Genomic DNA, 24,546 nt, shown 5'->3' with positions numbered 1-24,546 from the left:
TGCGCCTGGCCAACCAAGAAAGTTTGAACAAGGAAAACCTAAAGACGTAAAGCAGCATGTGCCTTTCCCATTGGTTGTTTCTAACCCTCTTAAAAACAATATTCTGTTTTCAGGGAAATGCAAACTGTAGTTTACATTAGTTTTACATCGTCTTCATCAATAGAGCTGACTGGTATGCAGGTAGGATTTGTGAGACGTACATAATGTCAAAGTCCCCACCTTGGCATATTCAAACAGCAAATCTATGACGTTTCTAACTGAAACCAAACAATCACATCCAGCAGCAAAAATGCACAGTTCACAGGGATGAGCAAAATAAATACCTATGTTACACTGACATGGTATTAAAAAGGCAGGAAAAGCATTGACATTTGTATTTTAATAAAGGATAATAAAAGCCAAATTATAACCAACTGTTAAAGCTTTTTTTTTTTAAAATTCTATGGTATAACAAAATCAGTTCAGGGGCTTTTTTTCTGAACAAATGATCGTGATCCCTCGGTCTTTCCCGTGGCATGCTCCTAAAACAACCCTCTATGTCTAATCAGTCACCTAAGATATTGAGTGGCAAGTCTTTCACATTTGCTGCTTATAATTCCTAAATGGTCTATATTGAGTATTTTCATTTCTGGGTAAGGGAAAAAGCATTTTGGTCCATTAATTCACCCACTCGCTCCTGGAGGACATTAACCAATTCTGCTATTACAAAGACGTGAGTGTCATCAATGTCTTGAATGATGAACTTCTTCCCCAGGGCATTGGACTCATCCAAGTACAGCAGAAACTGCTTCATGGCAGGATCACTGTAAAGACAAACACATGATTGTAAGACAGCTTGTTGTCAAATCATACCACAGAGACTTGAGCAATTAAATGTGAACATGTAGAATTTTTAGAATGATTTTTAAAGTTCTGTTACTCAATCCCTCAATTCCTCTCTGCCTCAAGTGTTAACAATTTATAGACATGGCTTCATTTTAGAACTATTAGTGTAAGTTGGCCGGACACGGTGGCTCACGCCTGTGATCCCAGCACTTTGGGAGGCCAAGGTGGGCAGATCACGAGGTCAGGAAATCCAGACCATCCTGGTTAACACGGTGAAACCCCGTCTCTACTAAAAATATAAAAAATTAGCCGGGGCGTGGTGGTGGTAGGCTGAGGCAGGAGAATGGTGTGAACCTGGGAGGTGGAGCTTACAGTGAGCAGAGATCATGCCACCGCACTCCAGCCTGGGCGACAGAGCGAGACTCCGTCTCAAAAAAAAAAAAAAAAAAAAAAAAAAAGAACTATTAGTGTAAGTTGAAGAGGCAGAGGCCAATGGCAAGATTTTTAAAGAATAATTTGTCACTAAGTGGAAACACTAAAAGAATATTGAAAGCTTTGTAGTTAGTAGGGCCTAGAATCACAGCTTTCTTAACTGATTTAAACACTGAATTTCTTCCTTGTCTATGCCCATTACATCTAAGGAACCAGTAGGTGTTCAACGTCTTACCAGTGACAAATTAACTTACAAAACCAGTTAAACAGTCACTTTGGTCAGGCAGGGTGTATAGCAAGAGTCATACCTGGATTCAACCCCAGCTTCATCACTTACTTGTGTGACCTTGAATAGAATACGTACTTAATCTCCCAGAGCCTCTGTTCCCAACCTCAAAAGTGAGGCTACATGACAGAATTGTTTACGGAAATTAAAGGAGATAATGTCAAGGACAGTGCTTGGCTTGTAATAGGTATTCAAGGAAAGAGGTCCAAATTCAATTTTATTAACTTGTGGTTTTTTGTTTGGAAAGAATAGGATAGTCACAAGGGAAAAGAGGGGATATAATTTCTTCGTGGGCAGTACAGATTTACAGCAAAATGTCTCTTTCATAAAAACCCTGAATCATGACAAAGGAAACTCTTTAGATCTAATATACAATGTGTTTAGCAAAAAATGAATATAAAAATGTCAAGCTGCACCACAGATTTTTGCAATTCTTGAGAAAAAAATCTCATATAATCTTTTGGTGTCTTGAGAAATGTCAATATCAATTGTAAAGGTAACAATTTAATCCAAAAGATGTCACTATAATTTACTGAAAACAAGAAAAATAAGGTTTAAGTACAAGCACAGGTATAAACTGATGCTAACACAGGATTTACTTCTATCCCTAGATGAGTATGAGCCTCAGAACTGATTTGGGGGACTTTGGCTTTTACCAAGTGACATGATTTAACTTACAAACTGACTTAAATTTTAACTGTAAGGATCATATTGGCTGCTGGGTTGAGAACAGACTGGGAGTGGCAGAGGCAAGGATGGAAGCAGGGGACCCATGAGGTGACATCCAGGCAAGAGATGATGATTTTGATGTAGGTGGTAATAGTGGAGGTGATGAGAAGTGGCTGAATTCTAGATATATACTGACATAAAACCAACATAATTTGCTAATACTGGACATGAGCTTTGAGAAAGAGGAACAAGGAAACTCCAAGATTTTTGGTCTGAGCAAACGGAAGACTGGAGGAGATTTTTACTGAGATAAAGAGGAATGTGTAAGATCTGCAGGTAAGATCAAGTTTGGTTTTAGGGTGGGCATGGTGGCTCATGCTATAATCCCAGCACTTCTAGAGGCCTAGGCTGGAGGATTGCTTGAGGTCAGGAGTTAGAGACTAGCCTGGACAGCACAGTGAGACCCTGACTCTATTAAAAAAAAAAAAAGGTTTAGTTTTTGATGTTATATTTTGAGATGCCTACTGGCCCCCAAGTGAAGAAGCTGAGTAAGAAGTGACCACTGAGGTAGAAAGAAAACCCAAAGAGTCCTGAAAGCGATGTGAACAAAGGCTATTCAGAAGTGGTAGTGATCAATTCTGCCAAAGGCTTATAGGGTATAGCAAGGGCTGAAAATGGACCACTGGATTCAGAAAGTCACTGGACCTTGACAATAGCAGTTTTGGTGGAGTCATAATAAGGAAAGCATGACTGGAGTGGGTTTCATATGGGAGGAAAGAAATTAGAGACAGTAGCCGGGCGCGGTGGCTCACGCCTGTAATCCCAGCACTTTGAGAGGCCGAGGTGGGCGGATCACGAGGTCAGGAGATCGAGACCATCCTGGCTAACACAGTGAAATCCCGTCTCTACTAAAAATACAAAAAAATTAGCCAGGCGAGGTGGCGGGCGCCTGTACTCCCAGCTACTCGGGAGGCTGAGGCAGGAGAATGGCATGAACCCCGGGGGGCGGAGCCTGCAGTGAGCCGAGATCGCGCCACTGCACTCCAGCCTGGGCAACAGCGAGACTCTGTCTCAAAAAAAAAAAAAAAAAAAAAAAGAAATTAGAGACACTGAAAAGAACCAAGTCTTCTCTTTACTGAGAAACTTTGCTACAATGACCAGAAAGGTACACTGGAAGCTAGAAAGAGGTGTGGGACTCTGAACAGACGGGAATATCAACAGACTATAGGCCTGGCCAAGTTGAAGAAATGATGGAGTGAGGTACGAGAGGGAGTGAACTGGAAAGAGGAGGTGGTGGTCACCGTCGGATGCCTGAAATGAGACTGAAGAGCTGGCATGAGGGTAAGGAAGGACAGGTCTAGCTACAACTATGTGAATGAGTGGCTTTGATGAGGTAGAGGATAAGCTCAGTGGAAGAGGAGGTCAGGGAACTGGGAGAACAGGGTATCTAAAGGACTACCCACATGGATATTAACATCACTAAGGATTTGAGAGAAGAGCTACTGAAGATAGTTTTTTCAAGGGAAAACCTTCAGGACAGACTGGGGTGTCTGTAGATGATTATAAAGAGGAGGGTTGGTGGGTAGTCCACTCTGATGATCTGGGATTGATAACTGGGGGTTTCTATGGAAGAGGGAGGGAGAATTTCTGGGAGTGGCAATAATAAGCAAGGTACTGATCCCGTTTCCTGGCCCAATGGTACAAGAGGGTGCCTTTCTAGAGGAAAAAAGGCACCACCTGATAAGGTGGTGGGAGAAGCAGTGAGCTCAGGAGAAAGTCAGGTTTTGTCACAGCAAAAAAGGAAAAGGTGGGTGGGGGAAGGAAAAAGGAAAGTTCAGAGAAGAGGCTGAGGCTACAGGGCATCCTGCTGCTGCCATCTCACTATGTCCCAGAGGGCAAAGTGGAAAGGATTGGGGTGGGTAGGTGGGGGAGGGTGGTGGGTAGGAGATGGTGAACAGGGCCATAGATCATGAAAGTGCAAGAGACGGAGACAGCTTGGGAGTCTGTGGTTTATTGGGTGACTGAAAAAAAGGAAAAATCAGCATACATGGCATAATGAGAATGAGGATCTCTGGGATGACACTGACATGCAACTGAATGGCAACAACAGCTGGTGACAGGAGGACGAATGGGATATTTTACAAATAGAGCATAATGGTCACAGATTTAAGCAGATACAAAAAAATGTTAAACTTCACATTTCCAGCAATTCCCTAATTTGACTATTATACAGAATAAGAATTTAAATGAAAAGATTTTCTAGAACAGTAACACACTGTACACTGAGAAATTTCAGAGGTAAATAATTAATTATTGACAAAGAGCACAGGTGGAAACATAAAATAGAAAAAAGCTTGAAGAGCAATTCTAGAAGGAACCTGGGGTTGATGAAGCAGGTGCTTCCTGATGATATCACAGAAAGGAAAATGAGGAGGCCTATAGGACAGAGAAACCAAAGTTTCAGTTTCTCAAAAACCATTGTTTTTCTACTCAGACTCTTTAAAAATTTAGTTGCTTCCCTCAAATCTTCCTTGCACATACAAATAAAGGTAGAAGGGGAGGGACTGGTGGGGAGAATAAAAGGAGAGTAATTCAACAGTAGACAGGTATGATGGCTGGGGAGGGGAGTTAGACAAAAACCTGGACTTCAGTGCTCTACAATTAAGCTTTCCTTGCAAACAAGGGACAAGGGAGGACTCATATGACCATGGTGCCCACTTCACTCTCCAGGCCCCATAAGTACCTCAATATATTCTATAAAAATCATAGAGGTTTCTTAGGATACACTTTTACACAACAGGATTGTAAATCAAAAATAAAGTTCTAAGCACCCCACCCCCCACCTGCCAACTGACTGATAGACTCTCCCCTTGGCTAAGGGCATTCCAAAGTTAACCTGAAAAACTAGTTCAGGCTATCATGGGAATGGGGGCTGGGCATGCCTCATACCCACCTCCCTTTGAATTCAGGCATAGCTGACCAGTATTAACATTAAAACAGAGATCTTGGCTGGGCGCAGTGGCTCATGCCTGTAATCCCAGCACTTTGGGAGGCCGAGGCAGGCGGATCATGAGGTCAGGAAATCAAGACCATCCTGGATAACATGGTGAAACCCCATCTCCACTAAAAATACAAAAATTAGTCGGGTGTGGTGGCAGGCACCTGTAGTCCCAGCTACTCGGGAGGCTGAGGCAGGAAAATGGCATGAACCCGGGAGGCAGAACTTGCAGTGAGCCAAGATCGCGCCACTGGACTCCAGCCTGCACAACAGGGCGAGACTCCATTTCAAACAAACAAACAAACAAACAAACAAACAAACAAACAAACATCTTAAGACCCAGGTAACAGACTTTTTGTAGCAATAAAACACCAAATTCCAGTCTGACTTTTGTAAAGCATCACATGGCAGATGGCAGGCCCTGAAAGAAATTGTATTTTACACCAAAATATGTTTCTTTGACATATTTTGAGATGGCCTGGCAAAGCTGTCTCTTGTGGGGATAATCAACTCTGTAGAGAATCCCCATTCCTTTCCAGGTCTTTTCCCTGATCCAGGGGAGTCTGGCACCTTCTTAGGTCTGATAAGAGCTCTGGGCCAGGTGCGGTGGCTCACATCTGTAATCCCAGCACTTTGGGAGGCCGAGGTGGTGGATCACCTGAGGTCAGGAGTTCGAGACCAGCCTGGCCAACATGATGAAACCCCGTCTCTACAAAAAATACAAAAATTAGCCAGGCGTGGTGGCAGGCGCTTGTAATCCTACCTACTCGGGAGGCTGAGGAAGGAGAATCACTTGGACCCGGGAGGCGAAGGGTGTAGTGGGCCAAGATCACACCATTGCACTCTAGCCTGGGAGACAAGAGCGAGACTTCATCTAATAAGAACAAAACAAAACAAAACACAAAACAAAACAAAAATAACTCTGAAGCCTGCTACCTGGAGACTTCATCTGCATAGTAAAACCTTGGTCTCCACAGCTCTTTACCTTAACCCACATATTCCTTTCTATTGATTCCAGGTCTTTAGATAATAACTCTTTCAATCAACTGTGAATAAGAAAATCTTTGAATCTACCTATGACTGGGAAGCCCGCCCCCCATTCCCCTTGCTTCGAGTTGTCCTGCCTTTCCAGACTGAACCAATGTACATCTTACATGTATTGATTGATGTTTTGTCTCCCTAAAATGTGTAAAACCAAGCTGTAGCCCGAACACCTTGGGCACAAGTTGTCTGGACCTTCTGAAGATATGTCATGGGCATGTCCTTAACCTTGCAAATAACTTTTTTTTTTTTTTTTTTTTTTTTTTTGGACAGAGTTTCTTGTCCCAGTAAAGTGCAGTGGTGATTGCTCACTGCCCTCCCCCCCCCCTCCCCCCCCCCCCCCCCCCCCCCAGCTTTTTTTTTTTAAGCCACTTCCATTCCGACCCTCCCCCCCCCCCCCCAATGTGGATACACATGACAAATAAACTTCAAAATTGATTGAGACTTGTCTCAGATACTTTTTGGTTTATAGGATGAACAGTTGTTTTGTGTTAGCCCTTTAAAATAAACTTTGGGTCCAAATGTAACACAGTAATAAAAGACAAATTGGACATTAAAACATTGCTGTCTGCATGTGATAATATTAACTTGTTACAGTTTGAGCTCAGTACATTCAGATGACACCTATTCTCAGTAACTGGCTACTACTAACAGGTATTAAAGGTAGCAAGAGTTAAGTGGTTATGAAGACTATTATCTTTGGGAATTTTCTAAATGGAATAAATTTACATCATCTTAATGAAGTCAGAGCTAAACCACTAAAACCAAGAAGCGCCTCAGGACTCATATCTGTGCTGAATCATCGCACCAGTGCTTTCAAAATGTTTGCCATTTGTATACCATCCTTGCTATTTTAGCCATCTCTTGTAACATCTTTGTTGCAAATCACTTAATATTTTTCTTTAAATTGCCTTTAAATCAACTAACTTTTCATCTGATATAAAACCAAGAGTTTGATGTGTCAGTTTCCTCTTCTCCTCAAATAAATTAAACTGGTCATATAAAAAAATTTTTTGTTCTCTTCTTAATTTTTTTTGAGACAGAGTCTCACTGTCACCCAGGCTGGAGGGCAGTAGGTGCCATCACGGCTCACTGCAGCCTTGACCTCCTGGGCTCAGATGATTCTCCCACCTCAGCCTCCCCAGTAGCTGGGACTACAGGCACGTGTCACTGCACCCAGATATTTTTTTGTAGAGATAGGGTTCTGTTATGTTGAACTCCTGGACTCAAGCAACCCACCCGCCTCGGCCTCCAAAGTGTTGGGATTACAGTTGTGAGCCACTGCGCCTGGCCTATTTTTCTATTCTACTCCCCAAAAATGTATGTTTCTCAAATCATCTTGAACACTAACGGTATTCCCCATACTTGGGGAAACATGCTAACTGACAAATGAGACAGCTTAGAGGAATGACTGGCCAGTGAACACTGGAATAACTCTTTAATATCAATCGCTTCAAACTTTCTTTTTTTTTTTGAGATAGGGCCTCACTCTGTTGCCTAGGCTGGAGTGCAGTGGCACAATCTCAATTCACTGCAGCCTCAACCTCCTAGGGATGAGGTAATCCTCCCACCTCAGCCTCCTGGGTAACTGGGTCTACAGGCACATGCCACCATGCCCGGCTAATTTTTGTATTTTTTGTAGAAATGGGGTTTCACCACATTGCCCAGGCTGGTCTTGAACTCCTGGGTTTGGGCGATCTTCCAGCCTTGGCCTCCAAGTGCTGGGAATACAGGCGTGTGCCACCGTGCCTGGCATGCCTCAAACTTTTGAAAGACAATTTGAGATTGAATTCTCAAGCATGTACCTGAAGTAAAGATAACATGTAATGATTTAAAAAGACTCTTAAATTATTAAAAAAAAAAAAGACACTCAAAGTTTAAGGGACATTTTGTTATGAAACACAAAGAGCCTGGAATATTCCTATCTGAACACAGAGCTATTCCACTTCTATATTGAGGGTAGCAGAAAAAAAAAACAAACCCAAAGCCAAGTGCATATATACATACTTGAAGTCCCAGGATCAAGGCTATTGTACAGAAAAGAAACATCTTTGCCCTGGAAATGTGAAGGGCAGACATCATGAAACCTTCTCCTAAAGAAGCTTAGTATAGCTCCTATAAAGTATGACTCTGAAAAGGATTATACCATGATAATGGTATAATGGTAACCAGGATGATGCAGTGAGCTGTAAAATAGTCTGGTCAAAGCTGTCAGCACTGACGATCCATCAGAACAATCTTGGCTTAGTCAATGGTAAACTATCTTTCTTGATAATAACTGGCCAAGAGATATTACTTAAAAATTTTTTAAGTATTTCTCCATAAATTCTGTATGTCCTGGGAGTAGACTGTCTTAGAAAATTTGTTATTAAATGTGAAATGGCTTTGTTTATAATTAGGTTTATTTCCCTTTTAAAAGCATTTTCCAAAGTGTTTTCTGAGTCTGGGTTTTGTTCAATCTGAGATATGGGTGTCTAGATTAGAGCCCAGAACATTATAGGTGCTCAATAACAATTTGGTACATGAGTAGGGTCTTAAGAGAAGAGACACCATAGGAGACATTAAGTTAACCAGAAACACAGCTACCATTTTCCCAAGAAAACATGTAATAGGGGTTTTACTGTTACAAAGACACAAAAGTCTAAAGAGAGGACTGGACCCAGAAAGCCTAGCCCCAGACCCCAGCGCCGCCAACCAAAATATGTATAATGTATAAAGTTACTCAACCTCTCAATTTCTCAGGCTCCTAACTAGAAATGAGAACAGGAATTCGATGCGGCTCCTCCTTCACATATTTTTCCTTTTTTTTTTTCCTTCTCTTGTCCCACTGATCAGAAAACCCAAACCACTACCTTGCTGGTGATGTACCCGCTAACCTCAAGGCTTTAGTTACACAAAGAAAATAACCATTCTTCTGTGCTCTCATGTTTAACCATGCCTTTTACTTAGGAAATCTAAGTATCAAACCAAGGTTGTGGAGTGTCCCACCTTGGAAAATAAAGCTGAACAACTGAGTCACTTCCAAGATGGCTGAACAGGAACAGCTCTGGTGTACAGCTCCCAGCAAGATCAACATAGAAGACAGGTGATTTCTGCATTTCCAACTGAGGTACCTGGTTCATCTCACTGGGACTGGTTGGACAGTGGATGCAGCCCATGGAGGGCGAGCCGAAGCAGGGTGGGGCGTTGCCTCACTCGGGAAGTGCAAGGGGTCGGGGGATTTCCCTTTCCTAGCCAAGGGAAGCTGTGAGTGACTATACCTGGAGGAGTGGTACATTCCAGCCCAAATGCTGCATTTTTCCCACTGTCTTCACAACCAGCAGACCAGGAGATCCCCTCCTGTGCCTGGCTCGGTGAGTCCCACGCCCATGGAGCCTTGCTTGCTGCTAGCGCAGCATCTGAGATTGACTTGGGACACTGGAGCTTGGTGGGGGGAGGGGCGTCTGCCATTGCTGAGGCTTAAGTAGGCGGTTCCATGCTCACAGTGTGAACAAAGCAGCAGGGAAGCTCAAACTGGGCAGAGTCCACTGCAGCTCAGCAAGGCCTACTGCCTCTCTAGATTCCACCTCTGAAGGCAGGACATATCTGAACAAAAGGTAGCACACAGCTTCTCCAGACTTAAACGTCCCTGCCTGACAGCTCTGAAGAGAGCAGTGGTTCTCCCAGCATGGCATTTGAGCTCCGATAACGGACAGACTGCCTCTTCAAGTGGGTCCCTGACCCCCATGTCGCCTGACTGGGAGACACCTCCCAGTAGGGGCCGACAGACCTCACACAGGCAGGTGCCCCTCTACGACGAAGCTTCCAGAGGAAGGATCAGGCAGCAATATTTACTGTTCTGCAGCCTCCACTGGTGATACCCAGGCAAACAGGGTCTGGAGTGGACCTCCAGCAAACTCCAACAGACCTGCAGCTGAGGGTCCTGTCTGTTAGAAGGAAAACTAACAAACAGAAAGGAATAGCATCAACATCACCAAAAAGGACATCCACACCAAAACCCCATCCATAGGTCACCAACATCAAAGACCAAAGGTAGACAAAACCACAAAGATGGGGAGGAACCAGAGCAGAAAGGCTGAAAATTCCAAAAACCAGCACGCCTCTTCTCTTCCAAAGGAACACAACTCCTTGCCAGCAAGGGAAGAAAACTGGATGGAGAATGAGTTTGATGAGATGACAGAAGTAGGCTTCAGAAGGTCGGTAATAACTGCTGTGAGTTAAAGGAGGATGTTCTAACCCATCGCAAGGAAGCTAAAAACCTTGAAAAAAGGTTAGACAAATGGTTAACTAGAATAACCAGTGTAGAGAAGAGCTTAAATGACCTGATGGTGCTGAAAACCACAGTATGAGAACTTTGTGAAGCACATACAAGCTTCAATAGCCAATTTGATCAAGTGGAAGAAAGGATATCATTGATTGAAGATCAAATTAATGAAATAAAGTGAGAAGACAAGATTAGAGGAAAAAGAGTGAAAAGAAATGAATAAAGCCTCCAAGAAATATGGGACTATGTGAAAAGACCAAATCTACGTTTGATTGGTGTATCTGAAAGTGACGGGGAGAATGGAACCAAGTTGGAAAACACTCTTCAGGATATTATCCAGGAGAACTTCCCCAACCTAGGAAGGCAGGCCAACATTCAAATTCGGGAAATACAGAGACCACCACAAAGATACTCCTCAAGAAGAGCAACCCCAAGACACACAATTGTCAGATTCACCAAGGTTGAAATGAAGAAAAAAATGTTAAGGGCAGTCAGAGAGAAAGGTCAGGTTACTCACAAAGGGAAGCCCATCAGACTAACAGTGGATCTCTCAGCATAAACCCTACAAGCCAGAAGAGAGGGGGGCCAACATTCAACATTCTTAAAGAAAAGAATTTTCAACCCAGAATTTCATATGCAGCCAAACTAAGCTTCATAAGTGAAGGAGAAATAAAACCCTCTACAGACAAGCAAATGCTGAGAGATTTTGTCACCATCAGGCCTGTCTTACAAGAGCTCCTGAAGGAAGCACTAAACATGGAAAGGAACAACCGGTACCAGCCACTGCAAAAACATGCCAAATTGTAAAGACCATCGATGCTAGGAAGAAACTGCCTCAATTAATGGGTGAAATAACCAGCTAGCCTCATAATGACAGGATCAAAGTCACACATAACAATATTAACCTTAAATGTAAATAGGCTAAATGCCCCAATTGAAAGACACAGACTGCCAAATGGGATAGAGTCAAGATCCATTGGTGTGCTGTATTCAGGAGACCCATCTCATGTGCAAAGACACACATAGGCCCAAAATAAAGGGATGGAGGAAGATCTACCAAGCAAATGCAAAACAAAAAAAAAGAAGGGGTTGCAATCCTGGTCTCTGATTAAAAGCAGACTTTAAACCAACAAAGATCAAAAGAGACAAAGAAGGCCATTACATAATGGTAAAGGGATCCATTCAACAAGAAGAGCTAACTAACCTAAACGTATATGCACCCAATACAGGAGGACCCAGATTCGTAAAGCAAGTTCTTAGAGACCTACAAAGAGAGTTAGACTCCCACACAATAATAATGGGAGACTTTAACATCCCACCGTCAATATTAGACAGATCAATGAGACAGAAAATTAACAAGGATATCCAGGACTTGAACTCAACTCTGGACCAAGTGGACCTAATACACATCTACAGAACTCCCCAACCCAAATCAACACAATATACATTCTTCTCAGCATCACATCACACTTATTCTAAAATTGACCATATAATTGGAAGTAAAACATTCCTCAGCAAATGTAAAAGAACAGAAATCACAACAAACTGTCTCTCAGACCACAGTGCAATCAAATTAGAACTCAGGATTAAGAATCCACTCAAAACCACACAACTACATGGAAACTGAACAACCTGCTCCTGAATGACTACTGGGTAAATAACAAAATTAATGCAGAAACAAAGATGTTCTTTGAAACCAATGAGAACAAAGACACAATGTACCAGAATCTCTGGGACATATTTAAAGCAGTGTGTAGAAGGAAATTTATAGCACTAAATGCCCACAAGAGAAAGGAGGAGAGATCTAAAATCGACACCCTAATATCAAATTAAAAGAACTAGAGAAGCAAGAGCAAACAAATTCAAAACCTAGCAGAAGACAAGAAATAACTAAGATCAGAGCAGAACTGAAGGAGATAGAGACAAAAAAACCCTTCAAAAAAAAAAAAATCAATGAATCCCGGAGCTGCTTTTTGAAAAGATCAACAAAATAGATAGTCTGCTAGCAAGACTAATAAAGAAGAAAGAGAGAAAAATCAAACAGACGCAATAAAAAATGATAAAGGGGATATCAACCTGATCCCACAGAAATATAAACTACCATCAGAGAATACTATAAACACCTCTACGCAAATAAACTAGAAAATGTAGAAGAAATGGACAAATTCCTGGACCATACACCCTCCCAAATCTCAACCAGGAAGAAGTTGAATCTCTGAATAGACCAACAGCAGATTCTGAAATTGAGGCAATAATTAATAGCCTACCAACCAAAAAAAAGTACGGGACCAGATGGATTCACAGCCAAATTCTACCAGAGGTACAAAGTGGAGCTGGTGCCATTCCTTCCGAAACTATTCCGATCAACAGAAAAAGAGGGAATCCTCCCTAACTCATTTTGAGGCCAGCATTGTCCTGATACCAAACCCTGGCAGAGACACAACAAAAAAAGAGAATTTTAGGCCAATATCCCTGATGAACATCTATGCGAAAATCTTCAATAAAATACCGGCAAACCGAATCCAGCAGCACATCAAAAAGCTTATCCACCATGATCAAGTCAGCTTCATCCCTGGGATGCAAAGCTGGTTCAACATACGCAAATCAATAAATGTAATCCATCACATAAAACACAACCAATGACAAAAACCGATTATCTCAAAAGATGCAGAAAAGGCCTTCAACAAAATTCAACAGCAGAAAAGGCCTTCGACAACATTCAACAGGCTTTCATGCTAAAAACTCTCCATAAACTACGTATTGATGGAATGTATCTCAACATAATAAGAGCTATTTATGACAAACCCACAGCCAATATCATACTGTATGGGCAAAAACTGGAAGCATTCCCTTTGAAAACCGGCACAAGACAAGGATGCCCTCTCTCACCACTCCTATTCCACATAGTATTGGAAGTTCTGGCCAGGGCAATCAGGCAAGAGAAAGCAATAAAGGGTATTCAGATAGGGAGAGAGGAAGTCAAATCGTCTCTGTTTGCAGATGACATGATTGTATATTTAGAAAACCCCATCATCTCAACCCAAAATCTTAAGCTGATAAGCAACTTCAGCAAAGTTTCAGGATACAAAATCAATGTGCAAAAATCACAAGCATTCCTACACACCAATAACAGACAAACAGAGAGCCAAATCATGAGTGAACTCCCATTCACAATTGCTACTAACAGAATAAAATACCTAGGAATACAACTTACATGGGATGTGAAGGACCTCTTCAAGAACTACAAACCACTGCTCAAGGAAATAAGGGAGGACACAAAGGGAAAAACATTCCATGCTCATGGATAGGAAGAATCAATATCGTGAAAATGGCCTCACTGTCCAAAGTAATTTATAGATTCAATGCTATCCCCATCAAGCTACCACCGACTTTCTTCACAGAATTGGAAAAAACTACTTTAAACTTCATATGGAACCAAAAAAGAGCCCACATAGCCAAGACAATCCTAGGCAAGAAGAACAAAGCTGGAGGCATCACGTTACCTGACTTCAAACTATACTACAAGGCTACAGTAACCAAAACAGCATGGTACTGGTACCAAAACAGACATACAGACCCATGGAACAAAACAGAGGCCTCAGAAGTAACACCACACATCTACCACCATCTGATCTTTGACAAACCTGACACACGCAAGCAATGGGGAAAAGATTCCCTATTTAATAAATGGTGTTGGGAAAACTGGCTAGCCATATGCAGAAAACTGAAACTGGACCCTTTCCTTACACCTTATACAAAAATCAACTCAAGATGGATCAAAGACTTAAACATAACACCTAGGACCATAAAAATCCTAGAAGAAAACCTGGGCAATACCATTCAGGACACAGGCATGGGCAAAGACTTCATGTCTAAAACATGAAAAGCAATGGCAACAAAAGCCAATATTGACAAGTGGGATCTAATTACACTAAAGAGCTTCTCCACAGCAAAAGAAACTATCATCGGAGTGAACAGGCAACCTACAGAATGGGAGAAGATTTTTGCAATCTACCTGTCTGACAAAGGGCTAATATCCAGAATCTACAAAGAACTTAAACAAATTTACAAGAAAAAAAGCAAACAATCCCATCAAAAAATGGGCAAAGGATATGAACAAACACTTCTCAAAAGAAGACATCTATGCAGCCAACAGACATAAAAAAATGCTCATCATCACCGGTCATTAGAGTAATGCAAATCAAAACCACAATGAGATACCATCTCACACCAGTTAGAATCGCGATCATTAAAAAGTCAGGAAACAACAGATGCTGGAGAGATTGTGGAAAAATAGGAATGCTTTTTTTTTTTTGAGATGGAGTCTCGCTCTGTCTCCCAGGCTGGAGTGCAGTAGCACAATCTCGGCTCACTGCAAGCTCCACCTCCCGGGTTCATGCCATTCTCCTGCCTCAGCCTCCCGAGTAGCTGGGACTACAGGCGCTCACCACCACACCTGACTAATTTTTTTTGTATTTTTAGTAGAGACGGAGTTTTGTGTTAGCCAGGATGGTCTCGATCTCCTGACCTCGTGATCTGCCTGTCTTGGCCTCCCAAAGTGCTGGGATTATAGGGATTACAGGCGTGAGCCACCGCGCACAGCCAGGAATGCTTTTACAGTGTTGGTGGGAGTTCAACCATTGTGGAAGACAGTGTGGCGATTCCTTAAGGATCTAGAACTAGAAACACCATTTGACCCAGCAATCCCATTACTGGGCATATTCCCAAAGGATTATAAATCATTCTAAGATAAAGACACATGCACACGTATGTTTATTGTGGCACTATTCACAACAGCTAAGACTTGGAACCAACCCAAATGTCCATCAATGATAGACTGGATTAAGAAAATGTGGCACATATACACCACGGAATACTATGCAGCCATAAAAAAAGGATGAGTTCATGTCCTTTGTAGGGACACGGATGAAGATGGAAACCATCATTTTCAGCAAACTATCACAAGATCAGAAAACCAAACACCACATGTTCTCACTCATAAGTGGGAGGTGAACAATGAGAACACATGGACACAGGGAGGGGATCATCACACACCGGGGCCTGTAGTGTGTGGGGGGCTAGGGGAGGGATAACATTAGGAGAAATACCTAGTGTAGGTGACGGGTTGATGGGTGCAGCAAACTACCATGGCACATGTATACCTATGTAATAAAACTGTACGGAGCGAGACTCTGTCTCAAAAAAAAAAATAAATAAATAAAACTGTACGTTCTGCACATTTAACCCAGAACTTAAAGTATGATAACCACTGCAACCACAGATGCTGATCACATACTGTACTCTTCATGTGCTTTACCCAGCCCAGCCTGCATACCTTATCCCTGATGTCAATTCCCACGCTTTGCTTAATCAAAAAGTCCCTATCAGCTTTCCTGGGGATCAGCCACGGAGTTCTTACTACTGTACTGTCTCCCTTGCACTTGTGGATAAACCCTGAAATAAAAGCCTCATCTGGGAAAACTGTAGCTCTGTGTTAATTTTTATTACATAGGGAGCCAAAGAGCCTGTGATCTGTAACAGCAATGTTAGTACCATAGCTACACTGCAAAGTTGATGGACTAGAGAATATTTCTGAAACATCTTGCTCATAGTAGGTTCTCAAATGAGCAATTAAAATGCCAAGAGCATGTGAGAGGATATAGGCAGAGAGGTTTAAATTACAATTAGTTCTATCCCTATCAAATGATTTACTGTTGGGAACAGGCACCCCAAAATCTGGCCCATAAACTGGCCCCAAAACTAGCCATAAACAAAATCTCTGCAGCACTGTGACATGTTCGTGATGGCCGTGACACCCACGCTGGAAGGTTGTAGATTTACTGGAATGAGGGCAAGGAACACCTGGCCTACCCAGGGCGGAAAACCGCTTAAAGGCGTTCTTAAACCACAAACAATAGCGTGAGTGGTCTGTGCCTTAAAGACATGCTCCTGCTGCAGATAACTAGCCAAACCCATCCCTTTATTTTGGCCCATCCCTTTGTTTCCCATAAGGAATACTTTTAGGTAATCTATAATCTATAGAAAAAATGCTTATCACTGGCTTGCTGTTAATAAATACTACGTGGGTAAATCTCGAAGGCTGTGAGACCCCTGATTTCTCACCCCACTCCTCTATATTTCTGTGTGTCTGTCTTTAATTCCTCTAGCGCCACTGGGTTAGGGTCTCTCAGACTGAGCTGGTCTCGGCAATTTACTACTTCAATTACAAAACCATTAACCTGTGAATATATATGGTATAATTCTAAGACGTACGTATATCCTTTTAAAAAGCAAACATAGGCTGGGCACGATGGCTCACACCTGTAATCCCAGCATCTTGGGAGGCCGAGGTGGGTGGATCACGAGGTCAGGAGTTCAAGACCAGCCTGGACAAGATAGTGAAACCCCATCTCTACTAAAACTTCAAAAATTAGCCAGGCATGGTGGCAGGCACCTGTAATCCCAGCTACTTGGGAGGCTGAAGCAGGAGAATCATCTGAACCCAGGTGGCAGAGGCAGCAGTGAGCCAAGATCGTGCCACTGCACTCCAGGGGCTGGGTGACAGAGTGAGACTCCGTTTCAAAAAAAAAAAAAAAGCAAACACAATATTATACTTAGTTTCATAATGGAGAGATAGTATATGTAAAGTTTAGTAGCCTGGGCTCTGGAGCCAGAATACCAGGATTTAAAATCCCAGTTTAACAATAGCTGTGTAACTGAGCAATTGATTCATTTCCCTGTATCTCACTTTGTACATCCATAAATGGAGATGACAGCACCTACCTCAAAGGGCTGTTGTGAAAACTAACTTAATATTAGCAAGTGCTTAGTATAGCACATGTCACATGGAAAACAGTGTTAGTACAGGAATCCAGGTGTTTTCACTTAACATCATTGTGCAATGTCATTTCTCTGAATCACTTAACATCATTGTGCAATGTCATTTCTCTGAATCACTTAAAATGTCTGCGAATATTTTAACAGCTATATTATTTGATTAAAGTATGCCACAATCAACAAATTTCTTTTTCTAGCACATTAAATACATACATTTTTATTGGCAGTTCTGATCATTTCCTAAAATTTTCTTTTTTTTTTTTTTTTGAGATGGAGTCTCACTGTGTTGCTCAGGCTGGAGTGCAGTGGCAGGATCTTGGCTCACTGCAACCTCTGCCTCTTGGGTTCAAGTGATTCTCCTGCCTCAGCCTCCCCAGTAGCTGGGATTACAGGTGTCCGCCACCACGCCCGGCTAATTTTTGTATTTTTAGTAGAGACAGGGTTTCACCATGTTGGCCAGGCTGGTCTCAAACTCCTGACCTCAAGTCATCCATCCACCTCGGCCTCCTGAAGTGTTGGGATTACAGGCGTGAGCCACTGCGCCCAGCGATTTCCTAAAGATAAACTTATAGAAACGGAGTTATTGTGTTAAAGGATATAAAAGCACAAAACACCCATCACAAGTTGCTTTCAGTTGTTTCTTGGGATTACACTTCCATCAGCAGCTTGGTGGGGTGCTTGCTTTTTAAAAGCTATGACTGGAAGACAACAGCCTCCTCATTTAAAAGCTATTTTGATATATAACATGCTAAAAGGAGGCCTAGTATACACACCTGTTTCGAACTAAAACTTTAATTTATCAAGAATCTCATCTTATTCACTGTGAATCTCACTGTAGGAATAGACAGGCTCTAAAGGAACATTAACAAATTTGGGATTTTGGCTGAGATCACAAACCTGGACTCAATTCTGTTAACAAAATTCATTCAGTAAACAAATATTTACTAAGCCATATCTATATAGGTATGTGTGTGTGTGTGTATATATATACACACACACACACACACACACACATCTCAGGCACTGTTTTGGGTGCCTGGAAAACTTCAGTGAACATGGCCCTACTAAGAAGCAAAGGCTGAGAAGAGATTTATACATGCTGAGAAAAAAACAGAACAATGGTTAGACTGGTTTTGCCATACTTCTTACTCGCTTCTCATAAACAATATAGGTTTAGAAGCCAAACTCATAAGTGCGGTTTAATAATACATATTTCTCCAGATTCTTTGCTATTGTGATGTAAACTGGTTGGAATTTGCACTTTGGCAACAAATCTTTGCTGAAGCACTTGCCAAACCAATTGTGGCAACCGTTATACCAGAGGTCTGCTCCAGCATCTGGAACTGGACACAGACACACTGTGGTCATGTGTTGCTTGCTTTGGTAATTGTTTGGTGGCTAGATTTGGGAGAATACTTAGTGTGAGCCTGGCAATTGATGGTGGATCCCAACAAAGAGGAAATTTTCACCAACCTTTCAGTTTTGACATAAAAGTGTAAATTTATAAACATAAAACTTTTTTTATAGCCTTCAATTTTAATATTTGATAAGCCCTTGGGAGTTAAGATTATAACTATATCCAAGCGCCCTGATTTTTCAATTCACTAAAGGTGAGAATAAATGGCCGTCATCCTAATTTGGTTTACTTCTTTCGCAAATCTCTGCAGACTCAAAATCAGTTAAACGTAACTGATAGAAATGGAGTTTAAATATGGCAGTTAAGTGAAGCCAATCTAAGATATATGTGGATCAGCACTATATAAGCTATTACACATCAGCTTATATTAATACAATGATGGGACTGGAATTTGGAGAGATTCCTGGGACAGTGGAAGCAGCTGTGAGATAGGAATTCAGCAGGACTAGTTTCCAAGACAGGAGAGACAGTAAACAACAGGTCAGAAGACCCCACCAATAAGCGAGGATATAGAAACCAGCCAGAACCAAGATGGTGACAAAAGCAACCTTCACCACTATCATACACAAATCATAATGCATGCGCACGCTAAAAACCACCCCCACCAGCACCATGACAGTTTACAAATGCCATGGCAATATCTAGAAGTTACCCCGTATGGTCTGGACTGGGGACTTCTGGTTCCACAGAATCCCTGTCTCTTTTCCAGAAAACTCAGGAATAACCTACCCCTTGTTTAACATATACTCAAGAAATGGCCATAAAATAGCCAGCTGGCAGGCCAACCTGCTGCCCACCCTCCCCACCCCACTCTGCCTATGGGGTAGCCACCCTTTTATTCCCTCATTTTTAATAAACTTGCTTTCACTTTACTCTGTGGCTCATTCTTGAATTCCTTCCTGCATGAAGCCAAAAACCAACTTGGCCTCCAGGGCTGAGCCTCAATTTTGGTGTTCACCTGCAACAGCTGTAGAAGATCCTTGAGTGGTCTGCCTGTCAACTCCAGACCTATCAAATTCTATACTCCAATACACCTAAATGCTTCATACAATCCATGGATATTATGAAGTAATAAACAGACTTATACTGATAATCGTATTATTAACAGCCTTCTCCTTGGCATCAAATATGGACATGAGGGAAACTGAAGGACTTTTCCAGTTACCATCCTAACATCTGCATTTAACTGTGAAGGGGAATCCACTAGCACTGGCCATACCCTTTCCTTTGGGAATCTATGTTATTTCTTAGGCCCAAAATCTTTTTGCAAGACTTGTGTTTTTGGGAAGACAGAGTTACCCTTTTGAAAAATTGTGCAGACTACACTTTAGAATTCACTTCAAAGGGAAAAATTAGTTTTGCAAGGATGGTATGTACCTGCAAAATAAAATTTAATAGTCCTGGTGCAAAACACTTCTCCACAGGGAAACTGATTATTAAACTGAAGCTGATTAACAGTATTATTGCTTCTCAAAATTTAAATGCATCTTAACAAGATTCTTTGTATGCACAATTCTGATTTAGTAGATTTAGGGTGAGGTCTGAGATTCTGCATTTCTAACAAGCTCCTGATGATGCTATTACTGCCAGTCTGGGGATTATCCTGAAGTGCAAGGTGATGGACAGTCATCAGAGAGACCAGGCAGAATTCAGAGGCTAGATACGGGACAGCAAACCAGGCACTGAGACTTCAGAGTTTCCCCAGAGTTTTGTTCTTTAAGATGCAATCCAGTCATCTTTTTTTTTCAAATTAAAACGTAGGTTTAATGCAATTCCAACCATCATGCCAAAAGGATTATTTTGGAAACAGACTAAATTATTTCAAGGTTATTCTAGAATAGGCAACAAAAAAGATGAATGTGGGAAGGGATGAAAGAGAATAGCAAGGGGAGTAAAATTATATGATTAAGGAGGCATCAAGCATCATTAAGAAAAGAAATAATGGTGGAGAACTAGCTATTTGGCAAAATGAACAGACAAAAACACCCAAAACAAAAAAGCAGCCTAGGCTGGGTGCAGTGGCTCATGCCTGTAATCCCAGCACTTTGGGAGGCCGAGGCAGGCGGATCATGAGGTCAAGAGATCGAGACCATCCTGGCCAACATGGTGAAACCCCGTCTCTACTAAAAATACAAAAATAAAATTAGCCGGGCGTGGTGGTGTGTGCCTGTAATCTCAGCTAGTCGGGCAGCTGAGGCAGCAGTATTGCTTGAATCCGGGAGGCGGAGGTTGCAGTGAGCCAAGATTGCACCACTGCACTCTAGCCTGGCAACAGAGCAAGACTCTGTGTCAAAAAAAAAAAAAAAAAGAGGCTAATTTAGATCCTCATCTAATAATACGCCTCTCTTCCGAATAAATTCTAGATGAATGAATCTAACACACTAAGAAAAACACAAAATCCCCACAAGAGAGAAGTGAATATTTAACAAACCTATGCCACTCCTCCCAATAAATTCTAGATGAAAGAATCTAAAACACCAAGAAAAACACAAAACCCTCACAAGAGAGAAGTGAATATTTAACAAACCCAGGGGTGAAGATTAAACTTAGAATTGGAAGAAACAAGAGGGAAAAAAAAGTGATAGCTGACACTCTGTGTATGTGTATCCTCTGTATTTAAAAATAACACTAAAGGCCAACGAGGAAAATGTTTATGTTATGACAAATTAATAGGAAAATAAGTACATCAAACCTAGAGTCTTCAAAAGACAACAGAACAGTGTGTTTAGAACTTCTGGGGTCCAGATCCCACCCCCTTTGCTTTTCCAAGTGAATACCTCTCCCCCGCAGTGGTTTACTCTCATCAACGTACATTCTAGTCTTTCACGTTAAAATAAAAATAGCAGGAACTTGAGCCCCTCACCATGTCCTTCCTCAGCTACCAATCCAGTTCTCTATGAGATTGCTCATGATTGTTCATGATCACAGTAAAACTTCTCCAAAGTCTCCATCTCCACCTCCTCACCTCCCTTTCCTTTTTCACAGTACTCCAATCTGGCATCTCCCCACCACTCCATTAAAATGGCCCTCATCAAAACTCCAGTCTTCATCTCATGCCAGTTCTCAATCAGTGCCCAACGCAGCCGCTCAACCCTACAAAACACTTCCTCCTTTGGCTTTCCTCCCTCCGGCCTCACTGGCTATTTTCTTCTTAGTTGCCTTTGTTGGTGTCTCCTGTATCAAAACTCCAAATCTGCACTATGCATAAGGTAGCCCACTAGCCAGGTCACTACAGAGTCCTTGAAACATGGCTAGTCTGTGAGATGTGCTGTAAAATTAAAATATCCATTCGACTTTGAAGATGAAGCTTTTTTTGAAGACTTAGTACGTGTTCAAAGCATAGTGTTTTGCATAGACAGGGTTAAACAAAAGATATTAACTTCACCTCTTTCATTTTACGTTACTTTTAATGTGGCTAGAAAAAATGTAAGACTGTATCTGTGGCTTGCATCAGATTTCTATTGGCTAGTGCTGTTCTAAATGTTGGCAGTGTCCTAGGGTTTGGTCTTGCTCCTCCTCAGCCTTGCCATCACAGTAAACAGCATCATTATCCATACACTGGCTCCTATTAGAGGCACCGAAAGGTAGACAGAAGTATTTTCAGACAATGGGAGTGTCCACAGAGCAGGGTTCCCAGGGTTCCTAGACATTGGATTGCTTTGAGGAACTCAACTCTGCCCATTTAAGGTTTTTGTTTCTCCTCTGGAATGTACCTAAAGGAATTTAAGAAACCTTCTCCATTTGGCTCTGTTGTTTTTCTCTTTTTTAAAGTCCACAGTTTGTAATAGTAAAGACTTAAGCAAGTTCCTGAACTCTTTCAGGCCCTAAAATTCTAGTCATGTTTGAGGAGAATGCAAGCACTGTTTATCTAAAGACGACTCATCTAACAAATATGCTGCCTCCGATCATGCCAGTTCCATCAATTCAACAGAGGGACTGAAATCTGGCACCAGGAACTTTGCAACAAAATCTGTGCCACTTGTTAAAAGCGAAAGACTTGATTTCATTCATATCTTAAAAACAACAGGGTTTTAGAAAAGACATACATACAAGTCAAGATTCAATATTTAAACTTAAAACTCATGAAGTATCAAAACTACTAACCATTCTATAAGCACTCCTTTCAAGACGTTGACCATGTTTTCTCAGAAGGTTCAGATGACCTGAAGAATGCTAATAAAAAGAGTAAGGTAACATTAAATTAAAAATCATTAACTTTCATATACTTTGGGGATCTGCCTCTGAAACGAGGCAAAATAATTAAATGTCGATATTTAACAGTTAAGTCTATGAAAGACAGTTAACATTAAGAAAAGAGACATTCTGATTTTTTAACAAAATTAAAATGAGTCTACTTGGAATATTAATGCCACATCTTACTTGCCAACCAATTCTACCCAAGGTCAATTAGCCCTAATAGAAGCAAGCGGCCTAACTCTACACCAGTGTGCCCAACCCAGGTATAAACCGTCCATTATTCAAAGGATTTCTTTTCCCATTCAGGAGAACGACAAAGGGTAAGATCCTGGGAGACATGAATCAAAGAAGATAGTTCTGAAAGGTTCTTCAAAAATTACACAGTGAGCCCAACCACCTCCTTTTAGTTTACTTTACTGAGACAGGGTCTGGCTCTGCCACCCAGGCTGTAGTGCAGTGGCACGGTCTCTGCTCACTGCAACTTCTTGCCTCCTGGGTTCAAGCGATCCTCCCACCTCAGCCTCCCGAGTAGCTGGGACTACAGGCATGCGCTACTAAGCCCAGCTAATTTATTGTGTTGTATCGTGTGTGTATATATATATATATACTCTCAAGGTGTGTGTATATATATATATGTCTCACTCTGTCGCCCAGGCTGGAGCGCAGCGTCGTGATGTCGGCTCACTGCAACCTCTGCCTCCCGAGCTCAAGCGATTCTCCTGCCTCAGCCTCCCGAGCAGCTGGGACTACAGGCGCCCGCTACCACGCCAGGCTAATATTTTTATTTTTAGTAGAGGCAGGGTTTCACCATGTTGGCCAGGCTGGTCTCGAACTCCTGATCTCAAATGATCCACCTACCTCGGCCTCCCAAAGTGCTGGGACTACACAGGCGTGAGCCACCGCGCCAGGCCAATTTATTGTATTTTTAGTGGAGACGGGGTTTCACCATGTTGGCCAGGCTGGTCTCGAACTCCTGGCCTCAAGTGATTCGCCCACCTCGGCCTCCCAATGTGCTGGGATTGCAGGCGTGAGCCACCGCGCCCGGCCCCAGCCACCTCATTTTACAGATAAGGAGACCAAAGGAAGAGATTAAGCCGTAGTTCCTGGCCAAAGGAAAAAAGTACAAGCCAGATCTCCAGATCTTGTGCCCCTTCACCAAATAAATCACGTCCCGTGCGGACCTGGTCTGGAAACAAACCACTCAGCGTCCGCCCATTTAATTAACTTCCACTTACACCTGGGCGCAGGGCGAGCCCTAGCCCCACAGGAGACCCACGATTAAACGAGTGCGGGACTGCCGTGCGGCCCCGCCATGAAGGGCCCGGAGAGAGTGGGGGACACCGCCCTGTGCCCCCCAGCACCCGGTGGACAGGCTTCTGGGGCTTTTCCCTTCCTCTCCCCTTTCTTTGGGACTCCTCAGTGTTCCCACACCCCACTTTCCCCAGCCGCTCGGACGCTCGCCACACACCTCGGCGCACAGATGCAGAACTGCCTCGGCGTTGCCGGCAGAGTGCGCCTGCGCCGATACGTCATCGCGCTAGGGACGCTGTTGTGGGTGGAGCCAGCCGGCGGGAGGCGGG

The 24,546-nt window shown here is 42.4% G+C and overlaps 1 protein-coding gene across 2 annotated transcripts; it reads right to left on the bottom strand.

The window, feature by feature from the left end:
* Positions 1-360: 360 nt before the first annotated feature.
* On the bottom strand, positions 361-24,501 carry GTF2H5 (general transcription factor IIH subunit 5). Of its 2 annotated transcripts, XM_030809904.1 has the most exons (3): positions 24,435-24,501; positions 22,874-22,942; positions 361-803 (listed from the first exon to the last, which is right to left on the bottom strand). In XM_030809904.1, the coding sequence occupies exons 2-3, from the start codon at positions 22,906-22,908 to the stop codon at positions 623-625; spliced, it is 216 nt and encodes a 71-aa protein (XP_030665764.1). In that variant the 5' UTR covers positions 22,909-22,942; positions 24,435-24,501; the 3' UTR covers positions 361-622. The 2 variants fall into 2 exon arrangements, with proteins under 2 accessions (XP_030665764.1, XP_030665762.1); XM_030809902.1 differs by lacking the exons at positions 22,874-22,942; positions 24,435-24,501 and adding an exon at positions 4,591-4,704.
* Positions 24,502-24,546: the final 45 nt, after the last annotated feature.

Source organism: Nomascus leucogenys, chromosome 3 (assembly GCF_006542625.1).
Source record: "Nomascus leucogenys isolate Asia chromosome 3, Asia_NLE_v1, whole genome shotgun sequence".
Classification (NCBI taxonomy): domain Eukaryota; kingdom Metazoa; phylum Chordata; class Mammalia; order Primates; family Hylobatidae; genus Nomascus; species Nomascus leucogenys.
Note: the sequence above shows the minus strand (reverse complement) of the source record. Positions and strands in the feature narration are given on the sequence as shown.

What these genes read in the sequence shown, in the direction of transcription:
- GTF2H5 (XM_030809902.1), bottom strand. Translation starts at nt 4,691, where the DNA reads ATGGTTTTTGAGAAACTGAAACTTTGGTTTCTCTGTCCTATAGGCCTC. An exon ending in ACCTGCTTCATCAACCCCAG is followed by an intron (nt 804 to 4,590) that starts GTTCCTTCTAGA and finishes TTGTCTTTACAG; the next exon opens with TGATCCTGCCATGAAGCAGT.